At 45.4% G+C, this 22,668-nt stretch overlaps 2 protein-coding genes across 4 annotated transcripts; one reads left to right on the forward strand and one right to left on the reverse strand.

Annotated features, from left to right (window-relative positions):
- The first annotated feature begins 1,096 nt into the window (after positions 1–1,096).
- Positions 1,097–12,916, forward strand: pitpnb.L (phosphatidylinositol transfer protein, beta L homeolog). Of its 2 annotated transcripts, NM_001086805.1 has the most exon segments (12): positions 1,127–1,234; positions 1,778–1,808; positions 2,068–2,213; positions 2,734–2,825; positions 2,932–2,939; positions 4,035–4,109; positions 4,246–4,329; positions 8,357–8,434; positions 8,512–8,622; positions 8,841–8,963; positions 9,052–9,123; positions 12,190–12,916. In NM_001086805.1, coding segments are annotated over 11 exon segments (816 nt in total). In that variant the 5' UTR covers positions 1,127–1,214; the 3' UTR covers positions 9,100–9,123; positions 12,190–12,916.
- LOC108703921 (large neutral amino acids transporter small subunit 4) lies at positions 12,328–21,580 on the reverse strand. Of its 2 annotated transcripts, XM_018240223.2 has the most exons (15): positions 21,548–21,580; positions 20,970–21,154; positions 19,118–19,150; positions 18,486–18,681; positions 18,321–18,376; positions 18,124–18,200; positions 16,980–17,072; positions 16,370–16,503; positions 16,120–16,277; positions 15,253–15,378; positions 14,955–15,075; positions 14,315–14,399; positions 13,982–14,055; positions 13,765–13,888; positions 12,328–13,143 (listed from the first exon to the last, which is right to left on the reverse strand). In XM_018240223.2, the coding sequence occupies exons 2-15, from the start codon at positions 21,106–21,108 to the stop codon at positions 12,997–12,999; spliced, it is 1,563 nt and encodes a 520-aa protein (XP_018095712.1). In that variant the 5' UTR covers positions 21,109–21,154; positions 21,548–21,580; the 3' UTR covers positions 12,328–12,996. The 2 variants fall into 2 exon arrangements, with proteins under 2 accessions (XP_018095712.1, XP_018095713.1); XM_018240224.2 differs by lacking the exon at positions 21,548–21,580 and having other exon boundaries at positions 20,970–21,514.
- Between the last annotated feature and the right edge of the window lie 1,088 nt (positions 21,581–22,668).

Below are 22,668 nucleotides of genomic sequence, written 5' to 3' on the forward strand. Positions count from 1 at the left end.
TATATAAACTATATACAACTATATACTACACGTCCCTCACCTTCTTCATCTTCTACATCCCCACACCCTATGTCTCATACCCCTTCTGCTTTAAGATTGCAAGCTCTTTGGGGCAGGACCCCTTCTGCTTTTAGATTGCAAGCTCTTTGGGGCAGGGACCCTTCTGCTTTTAGATTGCAAGCTCTTTGGGCAGGACCCCTTCTGCTTATAGATTGCAAGCTCTTTGGGGCAGGACCCCTTCTACTTTTAGATTGCAAGCTCTTTGGGGAAGACCCCTTCTGCTTTTAGATTACAAGCTCTTTGGGGCAGGACCCTTTTGCTTTTAGATTGCAAGCTCTTTTGCTTTTAGATTGCAAGCTCTTTGTGCTTTTAGATTTCTGCTTTAAGATTGCAAGCTCTTTGTGCTTTTAGATTTCTGCTTTTAGATTGCATGCTCTTTGTGCTTTTAGATTGCAAGCTCTTTGTGCTTTTGGATTTCTCCTTTTAGATTGCAAGCTCTTTGGGGCAGGACCCCTTTTGCTTTTAGATTGCAAGCTCTTTGTGCTTTTAGATTGCAAGCTCTTTGTGCTTTTAGATTGCAAGCTCTTTGGGTCAGGACTGTGGCTGTTGTACAGGGCATTGTTTGTATTCAGCCATTTATTACACAACACAGGCGGATATTGTGTTAGAGTTGTATAAATACAAGTGACATGAGTCCCACACACGTACATACAGTACATACAGAACATACAGTACATACAGAACATACAGAACATACAGAACATACAGAACATATATATATATATATCTATAGAGAGAGAGACATTACTATTCCCTGGATATTTGTTTAGTTGTGAGTCCCAGACGTTCATGTTACAGATCAGCCGTAAATCAGAGGGAACAGCAGCAGCGGCTCAGACACGATAATAAGAACCTCCCCTCGGGCCGCAGACAATCACACTTACATCGATCACTCACAATTCATAGCGGCCGCTCCGGTACCAATAGCCTGTAGCCCCGCCCACATCTCCTAGCAACTGACATACCCCGTCTCCTGGCAACGACCAAGCCAGACCCAAGCACCATTCACGACGCGAGTAGATGATGTCATTCTCCAGCCGCCGGCGCCCCATCCGGAAGCGGCAGAAGCATGTGTCCCTCCTACCTGACTGGGCGGCTTGGTTTCCGGTTTCCGGCCTGAGTTGCGGGGGGAAGAGAAGCGGAGGGAGGAAAAGATGGTGCTGATCAAGGAATTGTAAGTGGCGCCGGCAGCCTCGGGGGAAACTCGTGAGGGACACGGGAGGGATCTGAAACGTGGGGCTGAAGGGGCGCTGGGTGGGTCTGGCCGGAACTGACAGGAGACTCCGGGGTTCAGCGCTGTCAGTGTGTGAGGGGCCAAGGGTTTCTCTTCATTAGTGGGCGGGGCAGTGATTAGTGGGCGGGGCAGGGGCAGTATGATGGGATTGTATTGAGTAGAAGGGAGTTGGGGAAGTAATGACTGTATGAGGGGCAGTTGTTACAATGAAGTTGTTAGTTGGGGGTAGAATCATGTTGGGCAAGAGGCGGGGGCATTAAGTTGTGGGACAGTTGCCACATGTCAGGGTAATAGTTGGATTCTGGGCTATTTGGGGGAAGTTAGGGGAATGTACCACTTGGGGTGGGGGGAATCTTGGGTAAGAGGCAACTGTCATATGACTGGGAGGTAAGAGGGGGCAGTTTGCTGTAAGTTGGAGATGGGGCTCCAGGATCATATGGGGGGCACTTACATTACTAATATATTATTTATTTTCCTCCCCAGCCGTGTTCTGTTGCCTGTGTCAGTGGAAGAGGTGAGTGTATAGTGTGTGACATATATATATGTAATATAATATAAATAATACATAATATACATAATACAATATAAATAATACATAATATACATAATACAATATAAATAAGACATAATATACATAATACAATATAAATAATACATAATATAATATAAATAATACATAATATACGTAATATAATATAAATAATACATAATATACATAATACAATATAAATAAGACATAATATACATATATATACGTGTTGTTTGTCCCTCAGTATCAGGTGGGGCAGCTGTTCTCTGTGGCGGAGGCGAGTAAAGACAACACAGGAGGAGGGGAAGGGATCGAGGTGCTTAAGAACGAGCCGTATGAGAAGAATGGAGAGAAAGGACAATACACACACAAGATCTACCACTTACAGAGGTGACTGACTGATCTATGGACTCTCACTTGTTACACATTATAACACTCTCTCCCCCCGAGACGGCCGCAGGCCCAGATTTGTGGAAAGGCCACCAAGGCCCGGGCCTAGGGCGGCAGGAATTTAGGGGGGCAGCATGCTGTCCAACCACACCCCCATTGCTTAAATTACACTCTGGGGGATGCGCTGGAGATACAATCATTTTTTAAATCCACATTTCTTTGGTCCAGATGATAAAAATTTGCACCAATAAAGGGGAGAGGACAGGGGTGACAAACGGCAGTGACCTAGGGACGCTCACTACGTAAATCCGGCCCTGGACAGCCTGACTGCTACTAGGGATCCAGCAGAAAAGGGGTTAACAGCATGGGCAACCAACTGTCCTCTTAAGACTTCGGTTAAGTGCCCTGGGGCTGATACACAAATAGTGTGTTTAGTACTTTATACCCGGGGGGATAAATAGGGTTCAAAAGTCATTCTCTGTCTCCTTCTTGTTTGTTATTAATTGATTTTCTCTCTCAGTAAAGTCCCAAGTTTTGTGAAGATGTTGGCGCCAGAAGGGTCCCTGGTGTTTCATGAGAAAGCCTGGAACGCCTACCCCTACTGCCGCACAAGTACGTCCCACACTCTCATAACTCGCATTATATACAGAGTAATGCAACATCGCATGTGTAACCCCTCTTTATTCTCTCTCCTCTCCTGACACTCGTCCTGCTGCAGTCGTCACGGTAACTATAACATTTTGTCACTTATCATTTTGTATTTGTTGATTCTTGTGCTGTAACTGCTTGTGCTGAGCCAATCGGGCGGCAGAAAGAATACAGACGGCAGAGGCAGAGAATATAAGTTGTATTTTATCATTTCTTTTCCCATAAATAGACAGTATGAGGGTAGAGCTTATTGTGTGCCCAGAGCATTCCATTTCTTTGTATCAGTGGGACGTGCCATGTTTCTAGGCTGCACATGACAAGCGCTGACAGTATGAAGCTTAATTGGGGGCTCAATATCCCCTGGTCAGTGTTAGTGACACCGTATGTTACACAGAGCCTCTGACTCCTCCTAATTGGAATCATAGAGGGACAGACTCCCCAGTAACTATATAACAACTGTATAAGAACGCAGTGTGGGAGGAACAAGAGCTTCCAGCCTGCCGATGCCTGAGATGGTAGCAGAATGTGCAGCAGATGGAACAGGGGTGATGTGTGTGTGTAGGATAAGGTGCTGGTACATTAGGTGCCACAGATAAGTCTGTCAATATTTAACCCAAGCAGCCGCAGGGATCGTTATGTTGCTTGTTTGTGTGCAATATGGCAGCTCACTGGCCGATTCCTTCTGCCTCATTCAGCGTTTGGGGGGGGGGTTTAGCATCTGAGCGAAATCCATTCTGCTGTTTAGTTTGTGCAGTTTTCACCAGCACAGCATTGGCTCAGCATTGGCTCAGCATTGGCACAGCATTGGCTCAGTATTGGCACAGCATTGGCTCAGCATTGGCACAGCATTGGCTCAGCATTGGCTCAGCATTGGCTCAGTATTGGCTCAGCATTGGCACAGTATTGGCTCAGTATTGGCACAGTATTGGCTCAGTATTGGCTCAGTATTGGCTCAGTATTGGCTCAGCATTGGCTCAGCATTGGCACAGCATTGGCACAGTATTGGCACAGTATTGGCTCAGCATTGGCTCAGTATTGGCTCAGTATTGGCACAGCATTGGCTCAGTATTGGCTCAGTATTGGCTCAGTATTAGCAGCTACGTGACATCTCCTTACACGCAGTGCTGAGCCTCTCAGTGGTGTTGGTGTGTGACTGTCTCATTTCTCTCACAGAATGAATATATGAAAGACGACTTCTTTGTGAAAATTGAAACCTGGCACAAACCGGACTTTGGGGAACAGGAGAATGTGAGTCGCCCCCTTAACCCTTTCCCTGTCCTGAGCCTGCACCCTTACATTCATGTCTCCCTTCAGTCTCTGCCTCTCTGTGTTTCACCCTAATTCTCCTTCTCATTGTTCCCCCTTCTGCCTCCCTCACTCCCAGGTACATGGACTGGACTGTGACACGTGGAAAGAGGTGGAAGTTGTGCCCATAGACATCGCTGATCGATCCCAGATAAACGAGGGTGTAAGTAGCACTGCCCCCCCGATACCCCTACCCTTACACTTGCCTTCCTTTACTCTAATGCTCATCTCTCTCTCTCACTCTCTCTCTCTCTCTCTCTCTTATCCTCTTTCTCTCACACTCATCCTCTCTCTCTGTTTCGTGCTCATCATCTCTCTCACTCACGCTCATCTTTCTCTCATACACTTATCCTCTCTCTCGCTCTGTCTCTCTTTCGTGCTCATCGTCTCTCTCATTTACGCTCATCCTCTCTCTCTGTCTGTCTTGTGTTCATCATCTCTCTCACTCATGCTCATCCTCTTTCTCTCGCACTCATCCTCTCCCTCTCTCTCACGCTCTTCCTCTCTCTCTCACGCTCTTCCTCTCTCTCGCACGCTCATCCTCTCTCTCGCACGCTTATCCTCTTTCTCTCACACTTTTCCTCTCTCTCACGCTTATCCTCTCTCTCTCACGCTTTTCCTCTCTCTCACGCTCATCATCTCTCTCTCACGCTCATCCGCTCTATCACAACTTTTTCTCACACGATCATCCTCTCTCTCTCTCTCGCTCATCCTCTTTCTCTCACGCTTTTCCTCTCTCTCACGCTTATCCTCTCTCTCTCTCTCTCTCTCTCTCTCTCTCTCTCTCTCTCTCTCTCTCTCTCTCTCTCTCTCTCTTGCTTATCCTCTCTCTCTCACGCTTTTCCTCTCTCTCACGCTCATCCGCTCTATCACAACTTTTTCTCACACGATCATCCTCTCTCTCTCTCTCTCTCTCTCTCTCTCTCTCTCTCTCTCTCTCTCTCTCTCTCACGCTTATCCTCTTTCTCTCTCACGCTTATCCTCTCTCTCTCTCACGCTCATCCTCTCTTTCACGCTCATCATTTCTCTAACACTCATCCTTTTTCTCACACGATCATCCTCTCTCTCACGCTTCTCTCATGCTTATCCTCTCTTACACTCATTCTTTCTCACGCTTATCCTATTTCTCTCGCACTCATCCTCTCTATTTCTCACTCATGCTCATCATCTCTCTCTTTCACGTTTATCCTCTTTCTCTGCCGCTAATCCTCTCTCATGCTTATCTTATTTCTCTTGCACTCACGCTCTCTCTCATGCTTATCCTCTTTCTCTCACGCGATCATCCTCTCTCTCATGCTTCTCCTCTCTGACATTTATCCTCTCTCTCTCTCACGCTTATCCTATTTCTCTTGCACTCACTCTCTCACACTCATCCTTTTTCTCACGCGATCATCCTCTCTTTCACGCTTCTCTCATGCTCATCCTCTCTCTTGCCTTCACTTACTCTCATACTCCCCTCATAGCAACCAATCCACAATTAGATTTAAAAATCTGGAAAGAGTCAAAAGAAGAAAAAGGCAAATAATTCAATGGCTATAAATAATGAAGACCAACTGAAAAGTTGTTTAGAATTGGCCATTCTATAACATACTAAAAGTTAACTTGAAGGTGAACCACCCCTTAAAATATAGAATATATATAAATATGCCCCTTATCATTTTTTCATAATTTATTTTTAGGTTTATCTTCCCTTTAATATACATGTCTTATCTTTATTATCTACTTATGTTTGTTTAAATGATGTAACTCTTTATCTATGCTCACTGGGACAGAATGTTCTGTTATACAGATAGCTAGAATCTCAGCTGCCATAAAGCAGGACAGGACTGCTGCTTACAATGGGGATCAGATAGGATCTGTGCAGCCACTGGGACAGAATGTTCTGTTATACAGATAGCTAGAATCTCAGCTGCCATAAAGCAGGACAGGACTGCTGCTTACAATGGGGATCAGATAGGATCTGTGCAGCCACTGGGACAGAATGTTCTGTTATACAGATAGCTAGAATCTCAGCTGCCATAAAGCAGGACAGGACTGCTGCTTACAATGGGGATCAGATAGGATCTGTGCAGCCACTGGGACAGAATGTTCTGTTATACAGATAGCTAGAATCTCAGCTGCCATAAAGCAGGACAGGACTGCTGCTTACAATGGGGATCAGATAGGATCTGTGCAGCCACTGGGACAGAATGTTCTGTTATACAGATAGCTAGAATCTCAGCTGCCATAAAGCAGGACAGGACTGCTGCTTACAATGGGGATCAGATAGGATCTGTGCAGCCACTGGGACAGAATGTTCTGTTATACAGATAGCTAGAATCTCAGCTGCCATAAAGCAGGGCAGGACTGCTGCTTACAATGGGGATCAGATAGGATCTGTGCAGCCACTGGGACAGAATGTTCTGTTATACAGATAGCTAGAATCTCAGCTGCCATAAAGCAGGACAGGACTGCTGCTTACAATGGGGATCAGATAGAATCTGTACAGCCACTGGGACAGAATGTTCTGTTATACAGATAGCTAGAATCTCAGCTGCCATAAAGCAGGACAGGACTGCTGCTTACAATGGGGATCAGATAAGATCTGTGCAGCCACTGGGACAGAATGTTCTGTTATACAGATAGCTAGAATCTCAGCTGCCATAAAGCAGGACAGGACTGTTGCTTACAATGGGGATCAGATAGGATCTGTGCAGCCACTGGGACAGAATGCTCTGTTATACAGATAGCTAGAATCTCAGCTGCCATAAAGCAGGACAGGACTGCTGCTTACAATGGGGATCAGATAGGATCTGTGCAGCCACTGGGACAGAATGTTCTGTTATACAGATAGCTAGAATCTCAGCTGCCATAAAGCAGGACAGGACTGCTGCTTACAATGGGGATCAGATAAGATCTGTGCAGCCACTGGGACAGAATGTTCTGTTATACAGATAGCTAGAATCTCAGCTGCCATAAAGCAGGACAGGACTGTTGCTTACAATGGGGATCAGATAGGATCTGTGCAGCCACTGGGACAGAATGCTCTGTTATACAGATAGCTAGAATCTCAGCTGCCATAAAGCAGGACAGGACTGCTGCTTACAATGGGGATCAGATAGGATCTGTGCAGCCACTGGGACAGAATGTTCTGTTATACAGATAGCTAGAATCTCAGCTGCCATAAAGCAGGGCAGGACTGCTGCTTACAATGGGGATCAGATAGGATCTGTGCAGCCACTGGGACAGAATGTTCTGTTATACAGATAGCTAGAATCTCAGCTGCCATAAAGCAGGACAGGACTGCTGCTTACAATGGGGATCAGATAAGATCTGTGCAGCCACTGGGACAGAATGTTCTGTTATACAGATAGCTAGAATCTCAGCTGCCATAAAGCAGGACAGGACTGTTGCTTACAATGGGGATCAGATAGGATCTGTGCAGCCACTGGGACAGAATGCTCTGTTATACAGATAGCTAGAATCTCAGCTGCCATAAAGCAGGACAGGACTGCTGCTTACAATGGGGATCAGATAGGATCTGTGCAGCCACTGGGACAGAATGTTCTGTTATACAGATAGCTAGAATCTCAGCTGCCATAAAGCAGGACAGGTCTGCTGCTTACAATGGGGATCAGATAGGATCTGTGCAGCCACTGGGACAGAATGTTCTGTTATACAGATAGCTAGAATCTCAGCTGCCATAAAGCAGGACAGGACTGTTGCTTACAATGGGGATCAGATAGGATCTGTGCAGCCACTGGGACAGAATGCTCTGTTATACAGATAGCTAGAATCTCAGCTGCCATAAAGCAGGACAGGACTGCTGCTTACAATGGGGATCAGATAGGATCTGTGCAGCCACTGGGACAGAATGTTCTGTTATACAGATAGCTAGAATCTCAGCTGCCATAAAGCAGGACAGGACTGCTGCTTACAATGGGGATCAGATAAGATCTGTGCAGCCACTGGGACAGAATGTTCTGTTATACAGATAGCTAGAATCTCAGCTGCCATAAAGCAGGACAGGACTGTTGCTTACAATGGGGATCAGATAGGATCTGTGCAGCCACTGGGACAGAATGCTCTGTTATACAGATAGCTAGAATCTCAGCTGCCATAAAGCAGGACAGGTCTGCTGCTTACAATGGGGATCAGATAATATTTTAACCTTTCCCTTTAATTTTAGCCCCCTATTGTTTTGCTTTTAGGATTACAAAGCAAATGAGGATCCAGCAATCTACAGGTCGGAGAAGACAGGTCGGGGCCCCTTGAAGCAGGATTGGAAGGTTTCATATTTACGTTTAGTATACATAAACATTTTTTTGTAGCCATTTTGTTAACCTGATTGCCACGGTCTCTGCAGAAAGAGTTGGCCAACAACCCGTCGAGCCCTCACATGTGTGCCTACAAGCTGGTCACGGTGAAGTTCCAGTGGTGGGGCCTTCAGGGCAAAGTGGAGCGGTTTATTCACAAGGTATCGGTGACCCTCTATTCTGTGTCTGGGCTCAGTCACTCCCCCCATTAATTATTTGCCCTTTATCTGACCCCAACCATCTCCCCTGGTAAAGGTGCCCTGCCAGTTCTATTCATTATATCATGTATCACCTGAATTTTATCTTGAACTTGTGGCCTGAACCCATCCTCCTTATTCTCCCGCTAACCCTACATGGTATTTCCTTTCTCCCTTTGCAGCAAGAGAAGCGCCTTTTTACCAACTTCCACCGGCAGCTTTTCTGCTCGTTGGACCGATGGGTGGAACTGAACATGGAGGACATCCGCCGCATGGAAGACGAGACACAGAAGGAACTCGATGAGGTGAGTGGGGTCCAATAGGTCTGATATTTAGAATTATTGGGTTGTGTTCCTAAACCTAAACCATGTGATTTGATCTCCGTGTCCTCAGATGCGACAGAAAGGAACAGTCCGGGGAATGTCTGCCAAGGATGAATAAGTTCCTGCCGTCCCGCACTCACGGGTGAGAGAACCTTTCTCAGATGCTAGTGCTGCAGAACTCACACTCACCACAGGGAGGCAGTATACTGGGGATCACTCAGTCTCTGGATACCTCATGAACAGCCACACGAACAGCCAGTGACCATTTAGTGGCATTTTGGGTTTTTCCTTTTCTTTCTTTTTAATTAATAAGAAAATCTTTTCTAATTTCCTGCCACCCTAGCCCTGCCCCTCGCCTTTTCCAGTTCCACACTGATATGTACCTGTATTATGTATATATATATATATATATATATATGCAGTAAAACTTTCTCTGTACAATATTTAGTAATATCAGCTGAGTTTTCCACTTTCTTCTGGGAACTTTGTTTCCCATGAGCAGAGTCTCTAACCATTATCCCCAGGCTGATGCACCTCTCAATAAACCCACGCTAGCCCAGGGCAACTGTCAATAAACCTACACTGGCCCAGGGCAACTGTCAATAAACCCACACTGGCCCAGGGCAACTGTCAATAAACCCACACTGGCCCAGGGCAACTGTCAATAAACCCACACTGGCTCAGGGCAACTGTCAATAAACCCACACTGGCCCAGGGCAACTGTCAATAAACCCACACTGGCTCAGGGCAACTGTCAATAAACCCACACTGGCCCAGGGCAACTGTCAATAAACCCACACTGGCCCAGGGCAACTGTCAATAAACCCACACTGGCCCAGGGCAACTGTCAATAAACTCACACTGGCCCAGGGCAACTGTCAATAAACCCACACTGGCCCAGGGCAACTGTCAATAAACCCACACTGGCCCAGGGCAACTGTCAATAAACCCACACTGGCCCAGGGCAACTGTCAATAAACCCACACTGGCCCAGGGCAACTGTCAATAAACCCACACTGGCCCAGGGCAACTGTCAATAAACCCACACTGGCCCAGGGCAACTGTCAATAAACCCACACTGGCTCAGGGCAACTGTCAATAAACCCACACTGGCCCAGGGCAACTGTCAATAAACCCACACTGGCTCAGGGCAACTGTCAATAAACCCACACTGGCCCAGGGCAACTGTCAATAAACCCACACTGGCCCAGGGCAACTGTCAATAAACCCACACTGGCCCAGGGCAACTGTCAATAAACCCACACTGGCCCAGGGCAACTGTCAATAAACTCACACTGGCCCAGGGCAACTGTCAATAAACCCACACTGGCCCAGGGCAACTGTCAATAAACCCACACTGGCCCAGGGCAACTGTCAATAAACCCACACTGGCCCAGGGCAACTGTCAATAAACCCACACTGGCCCAGGGCAACTGTCAATAAACCCACACTGGCCCAGGGCAACTGTCAATAAACCCACACTGGCCCGGGGCAACTCTGTGGGGAGCTTAGTGGCACAATTTTCCTCTGCTCTCGAGTGTTTCTCTGGCTGGGTGTTTGCTCAATATAACCCGTTATCCAGAAAGCTCAGAAGTGCCACAATGCCATTTCCCATGGGGCGGTGTGTAAACAATTTGTGTATTCCTCAAAATGTTATTTGGCACTTCATGACATAAATTGGCTCAAGAAACAGCCCTGTGTGCTTGGCTGGGGAGCAACAGGGTACCATTTTTCTTCTGGGTATTTGGCTGGGCAGGAGTATGCTGCCATTTTTCTTCTGGGTACTTGGCTGGGGAGCAGTATGAGGTGCTTGGCTCCGGTACAGTATGGAGCCATTTTTCTTCTGGGTACTTGGCTGGGGTGCAGTATGGTGCCATTTCCTCTGCTCCCTGCAGTGGGCTTGGGCTGCCTAACACATTGCTCCCCACGTTACTCTAGCACAGGGATCCCCAACCTTTTGAACCAGTGAGCAACATTCAGAAGTAAAAGGAGTTGGGGAGCAACACTACCATGAAAAATGTTCCCGGGGTGCCAGATAAGTGCTGTGACTGTCCATTTGGTAGCCCCTATGTGGATTGTCAACCGACATTGAGACTCTGTACGGCAGTGAACCTAGTTTTTATGCAACCAAAAGTTTCCTCCAAGCCTGGAATTCAAAAATAAGCACCTTCTTTGAGGCCACTGGGAGCAACATCCAAGGGGTTGGAGAGCAACATGTTACTCACGAGCTACTGGTTGGGGACCACGAGTCTAGCACATTCCAGAGCACGGGCACCGTATGCCACAGTAGGAAGTTGGTTTGGGCAGGAGGCAGATAGAAGGTGGCTTACTGTATAGACGGGAGGAAGGTCAGGAGCAGAAGGGGGTTAGAGCAGGGCAATGAGGCTTAGAAAGGGAAGAAGGTTATGTTCCTGCAGGAGACAAGTGATTAGAGGAGGGAGAGGTTGTTGAAAGGGGCACTTGGGGTTGTTCACTGGACATTGTGCATCTAAATTAGGGTTTTTGAGGAAGTGAGACCAAGTCTCAGCCATGAAAGCAGTGATCTAATAACCCAGTGTATATTGCCAGGGCAATGATTAGTTGCTGAAACAATTTGTGGTTAAGTAGGTCCTCTGGTCCCCACTGGCATCTGATGATTCCCTCTCCACTTTCCTATTCCTCTCATTCATATTATAACTTAATTAGCCATGTTGGTGCCATATCCCCTGTGTGGGGCTATAGAAATATCATCCACTTTCCTGGTTATTGGGCTCTAGTCATCATTCCCCATCCATGGCTTTGTGTTGCTGAACCTTTGGCTTGCCAGCGGCTCTTGAACTGTTGATCCAACCGTAAAAGCGTGGGGGACACCGTTTAAGTAAGCAAAGACACAGGATATTGAAACGTGACATTTATATATATATATATATATATATATATATATATATATATATATATATATATATATACCTTCATTAAGTGACTTCATAGCACAGCACTGTAATATCCATTGCCTTGTGTACTGTAACATATTGTGCGTTTACTCTTGGCCTAAAAGCACCCCCAATAAAACAGAAATGTTTTTCTGCCTGACAGAATATTTCCCGTTCAGATTAAAGCTATATATTGGTGTCAGGCACACTGGTATAGAGTTCCCTGACTAACCTTGTTACATTTCTGATATGGAAAGCTTGTTTGATACTGAGGGATCCTGTTTGTTTCCTGGCAGATTCCCCTCAGCTGGAGCCTGTCCTCTGTCCCTACTTTCATCTGCTGGACGGAGCCTGGGCACATTTGGATGTGGGATGAAGAGCTGATGGAACTTCTCTCTCAGCTCCCTGATACTACTTTCCATCCTCCACCTTTGTCAACCCTTCTGGTCCCCTTCCATTTCTCCATCTGTTTTTCTGCTTTCCACTCTGGTTCTCTGGAACAGAACTCTGCAGCACTGTGGCCTTTTCTACTTCCACCAGCAGAGCTGAAAATGGTGCCACTTCTCTGAGCATCAGTTGTGTTTGTGGGCCCTTTACAGGTTTTGTGCTCCTTGGTTAAAAGTGGCATCAGACTTTGGGGGGTTAAGTGCTCTAATATCTGACTCCTGCTCATGAGAGACTTCCACTGCTGGAGGTGGGGTAAATCATATGACCCTGTACTGAGCAAGTTTATCGCCCCCATGGCAGAAGGTTGTACAGAAGCAGGGGAAAGGCTGTGTTGTCTCCATCTTGTGAAAAGTTCTTCAGTTGCATTGATTTGTTCTGTTGTTCAGGGTCCAGAAGCGTGAGAGAAGGGACCAGGAGGAGAAGCCTTTGGGGAGGAGAAATTGATGGGACTGTGATCCTGCCTGGGGCTGGAGGGCTGATGGGTTGTTAGATATTTTTTTGTTTGTTTTTCCATTTCCTTTTATGTTTTTTAAAAAACATCATGGTAAAATTTATTGGAATAAACAAAGACAAGAAGTGCGTGGTTACTTTTCCTTATGTGCCCCAATGACCAGTATGCGGGGGGTTCAATAGTTAGCCTCTTATTGGGAGCTTTATCATATAGGGGTGTGGATGCTGGGGCGGGCCCCTATTGGTTGGAGCATGATGGGCTGGGAAATGTCTCGCCTACGACGCTGCCCAATCCAGAGGGACAGTGGGACAGAGATGTATAAGGAACAGGACATGAGGAATGTGGCGTGTATCTGAAAGAGAGAGACAGTTAGCGGGGCAAGGAAGTACTCGAGAAATACTTTTATAATCGAGTAAAAGAAAATATATGCGAGCAGTAGAACAAGATGGAAACAGGACCAGATGGAGATTGTGAGACAAGATGGTTATGGTAGGAAATGACAAAGGCAGGAGAAGAAACTAGGCAATCAGACAACATACAGACTGTAAGAACTAGATGAAGACTGTAGGATAAGATGAAGACCAGGGTCCGTTGAAGACAGGCCTCAATAGAAATAGAGGCAAGATGACGGGGGGAAAAACAAGAAAGAAGCAAAAGAAGATGGAGAGGAGAACTAACTAAGCAACAGGGCAAGATGGATACAGGAGGACAATATGCAGCCCAGACAAGATAGACAGTGGTAGATCTAGAGAGCAAGATGATGATTATAGGACAGAACTGAGCCGGAAGAAGATGGACTAGGTCACAATGGATAAAATATGGCAACATGGTGATAGTTACAGTAAAATTAATATTGGCAATAGGGCAAGAGATGAGTGTCAGTTTATTAAAATGGCCACTATAATGATAGAAAGGGGGCAGGTGATTGGATAAGAAAACAAAGGGAGGGCAAGGTCAGGATGTTGCTACCTACCCAAAATGGGTTTCCTTCCAGTGGCCCTGTGGTGAGGAGAAAGAGTGGATGCTGGAAGGCAGTTGCCAGTGAGGAGCAGAAAGTGTGGATTCCAAAGAGAGAGCCAAAGTGACTCCTGGGGAACCTGGAATGGGAGAGCCACATTAGTCAATATCCAGTTGTAACAATAACCAGAATAGTAACGTGGTACCATTGTATAGAGCAACTGGTTACTCACACACAGTTGTACAACTCCACACTGAGAATGAACGTGGAACTTCTCGTCACCACATGGAGGATGAAGGCAACTACCTGCGGCACAAACACAGGGATCCATTTACATTGTCTCTCAAGCCTGGGGTGGCATCTCTACTGGTCAAAAATGGACAAATCCCCCTTCTTGTGATTGCTAGGTCTGGGGAATACCACTTAATTGCTATGAATTCACTTTAGAAAAAAATCACCCAAAAATCTTCTAACGCTGTGATTTAGTGATAATGCACCCCCTGCTGTAAATGATAAGGTTATTACAAACCACTGTGGTCTTGTCTATAAACTGTCATTTTCTTACCTGAACCCCCAGTGACGGGATGAGACATGCAATGCCAAACCCAGAGGCGGTGAAAATCCGGAGTATGAAGCAAATCAACAGTCTCCTAATGATGTTAAGAGAGACTTTATGTTGATCAACAGTTTCTACTAAATGAATGTTCAGCTTTGTACTAATGTCCCCTGACTGTACAGTATCAGGATAGGCTCAGGCAGGGCCGGGTTTGTATCTAATGTAGGGGATCCCCTGACTGCACAGGCTCAGGCAGGGCCAGGTTTATATCTAATGTAGGGGATCCCCTGACTGCACAGTATCCGGGACAGGCTCAGGCAGGGCCAGGTTTGTATCTAATGTAGGGGATCCCCTGACTGCACAGGCTCAGGCAGGGCCAGGTTTGTATCTAATGTAGGGGATCCCCTCACTGCATAGTATCAGGACAGGCTCAGGCAGGGCAGGGTTTGTATCTAATTTAGGGAATCCCCTGACTACATAGGATCAGATATAGGCTCAGGCAGGGCTGGGTTTGTATCTAATGTAGGGGATCCCCTGACTGCACAGTATCAGGGACAGGCTCAGGCAGCTGCAGGGCTGGGTTTGTATCTAATGTGGGGAGAGCTAAATTATCAGGAACAGGCTTTCAGGACAGTTTTCCATCCCTCACCCTTTGCTGGTTGTTCTTGTTCCTTTATTTATGTCTTTTTGTCGGTGGAGCAGAACGGAGATCAGAGGGGCAGAGAACAATCCCAACATCTGTAGTGCCCCAAACAATGAGGAGTACAGGGCTAGAAAGAAGAAGATACATTAGCAGTGTCCCATTGGTTGATATCACGCCATTGTTATGTAGTGTGGATTGGTTAGCCCAGATAAACTGTCACTAAACTTGTTGAATAAAACACAACCCCCCACCAGCTTGTCATGTGCTCAGTCTTACCTGTAGGACCATGACCAGTTGTACTCACCAGAGAGCTGCAGGTTCAGAGACGAGATATAAAAGTGGAGCCATGTCTGGAGCAGAGAGTCAGAGAGGAGGTGAAGCACAAACACAGGAGAAAGCAGGCTACTCCGCAGGAGAGGAGAACTTGGCTCTGGTTGGAGACATAAGGTAAGGAGTAAAGAGAAATTAGCTGTGGTTGTGGATAGAAGGGAGGAACTTGGTTCTGGCTGGAAACAGGAGAAGAACCGGGTTCCAGCTTCAGGCAGAAGATAGGAGAATGTGGCTGTGGTTGGGCAAAGAAAAGAGAGGTGCACTAAGCTCTGGTTGGAGGCAAAAGATCAAAAGCTTTGGAACAGAAGAGCTGGCATTTGGCTCTGGTTTGGGACAGAAGAATGAGGAGAAATTGTCTCTGGTTGAGTAGAGAAAAGAACTTCATGCAGTTTAGGAGGAAAGAGAGATGAGGGTTTTGTTAGTTCCTTTGATCTGTAACCAGACTATAAGAGGCTAAAGTGTATTGAGTATTTCTATTCCCACATATTAGCAACAACCACCACCATTAGTTTTTCCAGAAGGTGAGTATTGTGACAGAGAGTGCAGCTGGTACTGGAGAAGGGCATTTCTATCACTAAAACTGCTCCTGAGTGGATCTCTGCAATCACGTTACACAGTGTGAGACTTCTTTTGGTGACAAATGACCAGATCATGTTCACATAAGTGTTGCAAGGCTCCACTGAAGAAGTTCTTTCCTCTCAGCGGTGTAAAGAAAGGAAGAAAGCAGTGATTACTGACATGATTACTACTCATTGAGTATTGCAGACTTCAATGCATCCAATGCCCTGGGTGTAATTGTGTGCAGTACAGGGCTATTAACCCTAACAAAAGAGTAACTCACCCTCTGGCCTCTTGAAATGTAACTTCTTCCTGCGGCTCAAGATTCTCTCTCGGTCCCTTAGGGATGTCTCAAACTTGTACTTCAGGGATTCCCTGTACCACGCACTGTTCTCTTCCTTCTTCTGCCCAGTCTCACAACAGGTCAACTGCAGCTGGATACTGAGAGGGCAGAGTCGATTTAATTCCCACCTTATATTTTCGTTTACCGTTTAATATTCCCCACCACTATCTGGTAATTATTTCTCTCTCACCTGTACTTGTTCTTCTTTCCTTCTCCATTCTGCTCCAGCCGCCAACAAATACATCCATTCAAGCACATTGCGCAGGACAGGGCTCCATATGCCACCAATAGAGGCACAAAGGGGACACCAGCATTGTAGGCCACCTATGGAACACCCACACATTGCCCACAGTTAAGTTATTTATCCATTTTAAAGACTAAAAAAACACTTCACAGATGAAACAGCCGGTAGACTTTGTATCTATTAAATTAGTTAAAGTGGTTATGGGTCTAGGGTAAGGGACGCATTCAAATATGCACATGAATAGAGGGTTGAGGTCCAAATCATGAAATTTTGAGGTCCTTGATCTGCCCAAATCACCACCATTTCCATGATAACCATGTCTCTCCAAGCCACACTAACTTTCTAGTAATGCTTCTGGATTGTTGATGCTTCATCAAAAACTGTCTCAATGAAATCAGCTCAGTTGGGAAGTATGAAGGTCTCTTTTTATCATCTTTCCACATTACAGGTCATGCTCCTGATCTTCTTAAATAACATGTCCACCACCCATTCTAAATTTGTCCTTGCCTACACTTCCATATGCAACAATCCTTACAGCCAAACACTCACCCCTTACCTTCATCAGGGTAAAGACTGTGGCTGAAGCGGTGAAGCATCCGATGACCAGCGAATTATAAAGCCACTCGTTATTTCCCATAAAGAGGGGGAGCTTAATTGAGACAAGACAAAGTAGAGTGCATGAGTAGAATAATGTAGCATTTATAAAGAGTATGTAAGTGACATAGAGGCCCCAACTTTCCTGAAGGAGCTTAAAACCCCCCTTCTTCTATAATTCCACCCCCAGTTGTCGCAAGATGTGGAGCAGATTTTAGTTTCAAGGACCCATTTGTGTTTGCAAATTGATGAAGAACCTGCTTTCACAGATACGTGAACACAATGTGTTTTCTTGCTCTTGTTTCATGAATGTCTAGATAGCAGATGATAACCCCAAATCTCACTATAATTAAGATGAATACTAGGCTTCCATCAAATATTTTAGGTCCTGCTTAAAATCCTACCTTTGATCTTGGGAGACCTCTAAGAGGTCTGATGACTAAAGCAGGTATAGTAGGGCTGGATGGTGACATTAGAATAAGATAAAGACAGTAAAACAAGACACTGACAGTAGGGCAAGATGGAGATAGGACAAGATGGCGACAGTAGAGCAAATATGCAGTAGGGACAAATAAAGACAGTAGGGCAAGAAAGAACCAGTAAAAGAAGATGGAGACAGTAGGTTAAAGTGGGGGCAGCAGAAAACGAAGACACAGTAGAACTTTCAATCACTGTTTTCCAATGTGCAGCCCTTTAGCAATCTTGCCAATCTCTCAAGCCCGATGGCAAAGTTTGGGAACTGAAGTTCAATAACAGATAATGGGACATGAGTCGGCCAGTTCTAACAGGACCATAAGTATTTGCTGTGGATCCTGCCTAGATCAGGTGCCTAGATCCTGCCTAGTCCCAATTATTTGTATTGTGAGGTCAAACCTTGGTATCAATGGAATTCTTTCAATGAGTGCTGTTGTGTAAACTCAGAGTGTTTTTATTTAACACAAACATGATCATTTACTGTGTGTACAGTGCACATGGGCAGTTTAATCACTGTGTATATCATGTGTAGAGAGCATTTAATCACTGTGTATAGTGAGTATATAGCACTTATAACTCTTTTTATGGGAATGTCTCAGAAGATCTATATAAGAATTCATCACCCAACTTACCATGAGGGAGGTAAAGAGAATGCAGCTTCCTCCAACTCCCAGAAGCACCAGGGCAAAGGGCAGGAGTAAGGATAGACCTGAATAGAGAGAGAGAAGTGAGATAAAGGGGTGCTGGGGGCTTGTGGGGTGATGCTGAGTAGATACCATAGGGGTAAACCTTTGGGTATCTTGAGGAGACTACAATGAGTAGAACTCACCATGAGGATTTGTACATGCACATCCCACCATCAAGCAGCCGACTGATATCAGGGCCCTGGAGAAGGAAAGCGGAAGAAGTGATGGAAGAAAATGAGTTGGGAAAGGAAGACTGGTTGATGAGAGGAAAGGAAAGAGGGAGAAGAGAAATGAAAAGGTGTCCTTACCCTCCAGTCTGGCGCAGTGTCCTTAGCTGGGCATAACCCATGAGAATCTGCAGGGACAGGAAGGTTACTCCAAGAAAGAGGGAACCCAACATGAACCCCAAGTTTAGTCCTTGTTCTTGTAGGGTGCAGACAGCTGGCAAAGGCTTCAGAGGTGATCCTTCATCTGTCTCAGCCATGGGTGGTGTTAGGGGGCCCTCTTTATTATACAGTGAAAATAAGTGGAAAGATCAGGGAAGAACTTAGTACAGCAAAGGGGCAAAGAACCAAGGGCAAGATGACAGGGGAGAACTTAGGGAAGCAGGACAGGGTGACAGAAACTATTGAGCTCAGGTAGAACTAAGAACATGCAGGTGCTGTTGCTGTCAGTGTATATTACTGATAATATAATAATAGGCTAATATTGTTGTTACTCTGAGGCACATTTTGTGAGACTCGTTCTTGGCCCTAATATTATTATTACAATATAGAGACTGAATAACCCCCGGGAGCTTGTGAATAGCCCATTGAGTAACAAGCACTTAGTAAGAAAGTAACATTTGCTCATCACGAGTTCCAGGGATGGTGGAATGTCTATATAGAAGGCTGGAGAAGTAGTTGTGCCCCTGGGGTACGATCATCTCTGAAATACTCACCCAAGTCTCCATTTTCGTGAGCTTGGGCTCCATCTGGGAGAGAAAGATGAAACAGACAGTGTTAGGGCCAGAAATAAAAAAAAAAGTGCCCATTTATTAACACAAACCCCTGTCAGCCCCCAAGTCATGGAATGGGGGGGGGGTATATTAGAGGAAGAGTCTCCCCACCATCCCGTATGGCAGAAACAAACATGACCCCATGTGTTAGGGGCACCCGCAAGCCAGGAATAAGAGTGAAACCACAGGATTTCCGTTTCTGAAATTTCCAACCAAATAATCAGAGTTTCATTTTCTCTTTCCAGTTTAGTAGAAGAGGCTTCCCCTCATTATCACCCGGGGCCCCCCATTTCATTAGAGTGGCCCCTGTCAATGATCTCACTGGTGGTTCCCATTCACCTGAATGGTGTCACACCCACTGCTTGGACATCTGGGGGTAACAGGATTGGTACAGAATGTTTTATTATTATTACTATTATTAGCAGTAATAATATAATTACCTTGTGTATCCCAGACCCCTGGGACTCTATACTTTACTGCATTAGAAAGAGCAATTGAGTTTGTCTGATATGATTTCATAAAAACAAGCTGGTTCCTACTGATAATACCATCCCAGATTAAAGTTAGTCGGAGAAAATCCAAAATAGAGGCCTGGCTGAAACTGGACCAAGCTCTGTAGGTACCCGAGGGTGTATTCTGTCTTGTTCACACTAATTTAGCTTAAAACTATAAGTATCATAAGCTCCATCAGCCACTGAGCACATGTTTCAGTCATTTGTACCTTTATAGCACTGACTCCTCTATTGAATACACTGAGGAGAAGAACTGATTAAGCACATTTGCTTTTTGGAGTTCCTTCTAACCAAAATATCTCCACTTTATTTAATGGAGCTGCAGTGTCAGATCACTTCTCTTTTACTATTGATATGCTGCTTCAAATTTTTTCAGTGATTAGTCCTTGCTTGTGAAGCAATCAGTTCCTCATTTTCTATTTTTTGTTTTCTGATTGTGGCTTTACATCGCTTATATTATTTATAGGTCAAGAAGTGTCTGTCCCCCTCAGACTTGTCTTTTTTTAAATACTTTCTTCTTTATTCCCAGTCGCTTCCTTATTTTCTAGTTAAGTCACATATAAGAGTCCTCAACACTCTTAAAAGGGAATAAATTGAGAACAGTAATGATTTAATAACAGTTTAAATGACAACCATTTCTGTTCTGTGTTTTTAGCTGAAAATGTAATGCCCCAATCAATGCTCTGTAGGGCAGCCCCTAATGGCACTAAAATTAGCTTTTCCAAAATTCATGGTTGTTGTTGCCCCAGTATATTTTTGTTTTTTACACCAGACATTAAATGATATAACATTATGGTCACTATTACCCAGGGATGTTCTGAGCTACAGATGCTCAGAGAATTCAATTCCTGCTCATTATGACTTGGGGGTTTCTGTTAGAGTTTTTGAGTGACTTGGTCTCTATCTGGAAATTCCAGGGGGGGTTTATTATAATTTTATATAGGATCTGATATTTGGCCAACTGATCCCCTGTATTCTATAGGACTAAATTTGGGGCAATTTATGACATCCAGCAACAACATATTAACTCTCTAAAGAATAGAAAACATATTTTTATTATTCTAAGGAAAATATAAGGGGTCAGGGGGGTTATGGGGATAATGAGCCCCCCCCCCACTCTGTTTTGGTCCTCACAGGTATTGGGGAGCCATATTATAACACAGACAGGGGGAAGAAGTGCAACAGTCTCAGTTACTGATCCAGCCTTGGAAACAAACATGTGATTGGTTCCCTAACTCAGGTAATACCTTGTATGACCAATGGTTCATCTATCAGTAACTCACCTGGGTGGCAGTGAGACGAGAGCACCCCAAGTTCCAGCAGGATGGGGCTCAGGGAATTCCAGCCCAGGAGACATCCAGAAAACAGCAGCGTCTCTACCAGCGCAGAGCCCAACAACCAATACCTGCGCAGTTGCCCCATTCCCCACACGGGGCAGTTTCACAGTGATGGGGATCCAGTGGCCTCACTTGTAAAGTATTAGAAAGGGGCAATTGAGACTTCTGGGAGTTGGGGGAGAGAGCTGTGACAGTCCCGAGAGTGGGAAGAGAACAGTGTGAGAGTGCTGGGAGTAGGGAAGAGCAGAGTGAGGTGCTGGGAGTAGGGAAGAGCAGAGTGAGGTGTAAGGGAGAAGGGAAGAGCAGAGTGAGGTGCTGGGAGTAGGAAGAGAGCAGTGTGGGGTGCTGGGAGTAGGGAAGAGCAGAGTGAGGTGTAAGGGAGTAGGGAAGAGCAGGGTGAGTTGCTGTGAGTAGGGAAGAGCAGAGTGAGGCGCTGGGAGTAGGAAGAGAGCAGTGTGGGGTGCTGGGAGTGGGAGAGAACAGTTTGGGGGTATTAGTTAGGGTGAGTGTCTCCCAGTACTTACCTGTGGGAGCGAGTGCAGCTGTGTGTGTGTTGCTGGCAGAGCCCATGACACAAGCCTGTGTTTATACATTACACAACTTGCCAAACCCACAACACAGCCGGCCAGTTGTATGCAGGGAGTTTGTTGTGTACAATACAATCACCTATAAACAGGGGCCTGTGATGCACATACAGTCTTGGGGGGGGCACAGGGAATCCTATTCTTAAAGCAGCAATTTCTCTTGGAAAAGGTTCTCACTTGCTCTTGCCTATTGCAATGGGATTTACTCAGTATAATAATAATAATAAAAATAATATCATACCTCACTGTGAGACTTAGGAAATCCAATCAGTCAGCTTGTGGGAAACTTTACCTCTATAAAAGAAATATACGTAAGGGCCTTTCTCCCATAGTAGGACTATGATTGGTTGCTAGGATCAATGACCTCGGAAACCATAAAGCAGACTGAATGAGAGGTTTGATATAGACAACATAATCATTTATAGTCATTGTTCTGTTTCTCCATCTCTGCCACCCAATTTGGTATCCCAACTATCACCTGGTCTGTATGGGCCACTAGGGTGGCTATTTCAATAGGTGCAAATGTTGCAGAGAAACACAATCATTTCCAGACTACAAGGAGTAGAAGAAGCAGAAGCTCCGCGTTTCATATGAACTCCCTTCATTATAGGGAAGAAACAGGTTCATTGTAATTAAAGAACTAGTGGAACCTGTGAGGAACTGAGATGCTTCTCCCCTAGTGAAGTTTCTCCAGAACCAGTGGGGGATCCAGTGCCCAGACTAAAGCCTTAGTTATTCTGAAACCAAAGGTGCTGTAAACATCTTATAAAATACCCAGCTTAGATAATGAGGGATTTCTTTCTCCAAATCTTCTGCAATACCAAAATGTACTACATTGGCCCCCTCTGTTCACTGTATCCCCATCACTTCCCCGTCTCTGGGTGATTTCAGATCTGCTAAAAAAGAATCACTGGGTAAATCACTGCAAATGCACTGGGCAGAGCTGATGGGACGATGAGGGTCCTGCTGGTGAAGACTATGAAGACTATGAAGACAATAAACTGGTCAAGGTTACTTTTCTCTTCCAACTAATAAAGATACAAGGACATTGGAAGTCTTCT

Source organism: Xenopus laevis, chromosome 9_10L, assembly GCF_017654675.1.
Source record: "Xenopus laevis strain J_2021 chromosome 9_10L, Xenopus_laevis_v10.1, whole genome shotgun sequence".
NCBI lineage: Eukaryota > Metazoa > Chordata > Amphibia > Anura > Pipidae > Xenopus > Xenopus laevis.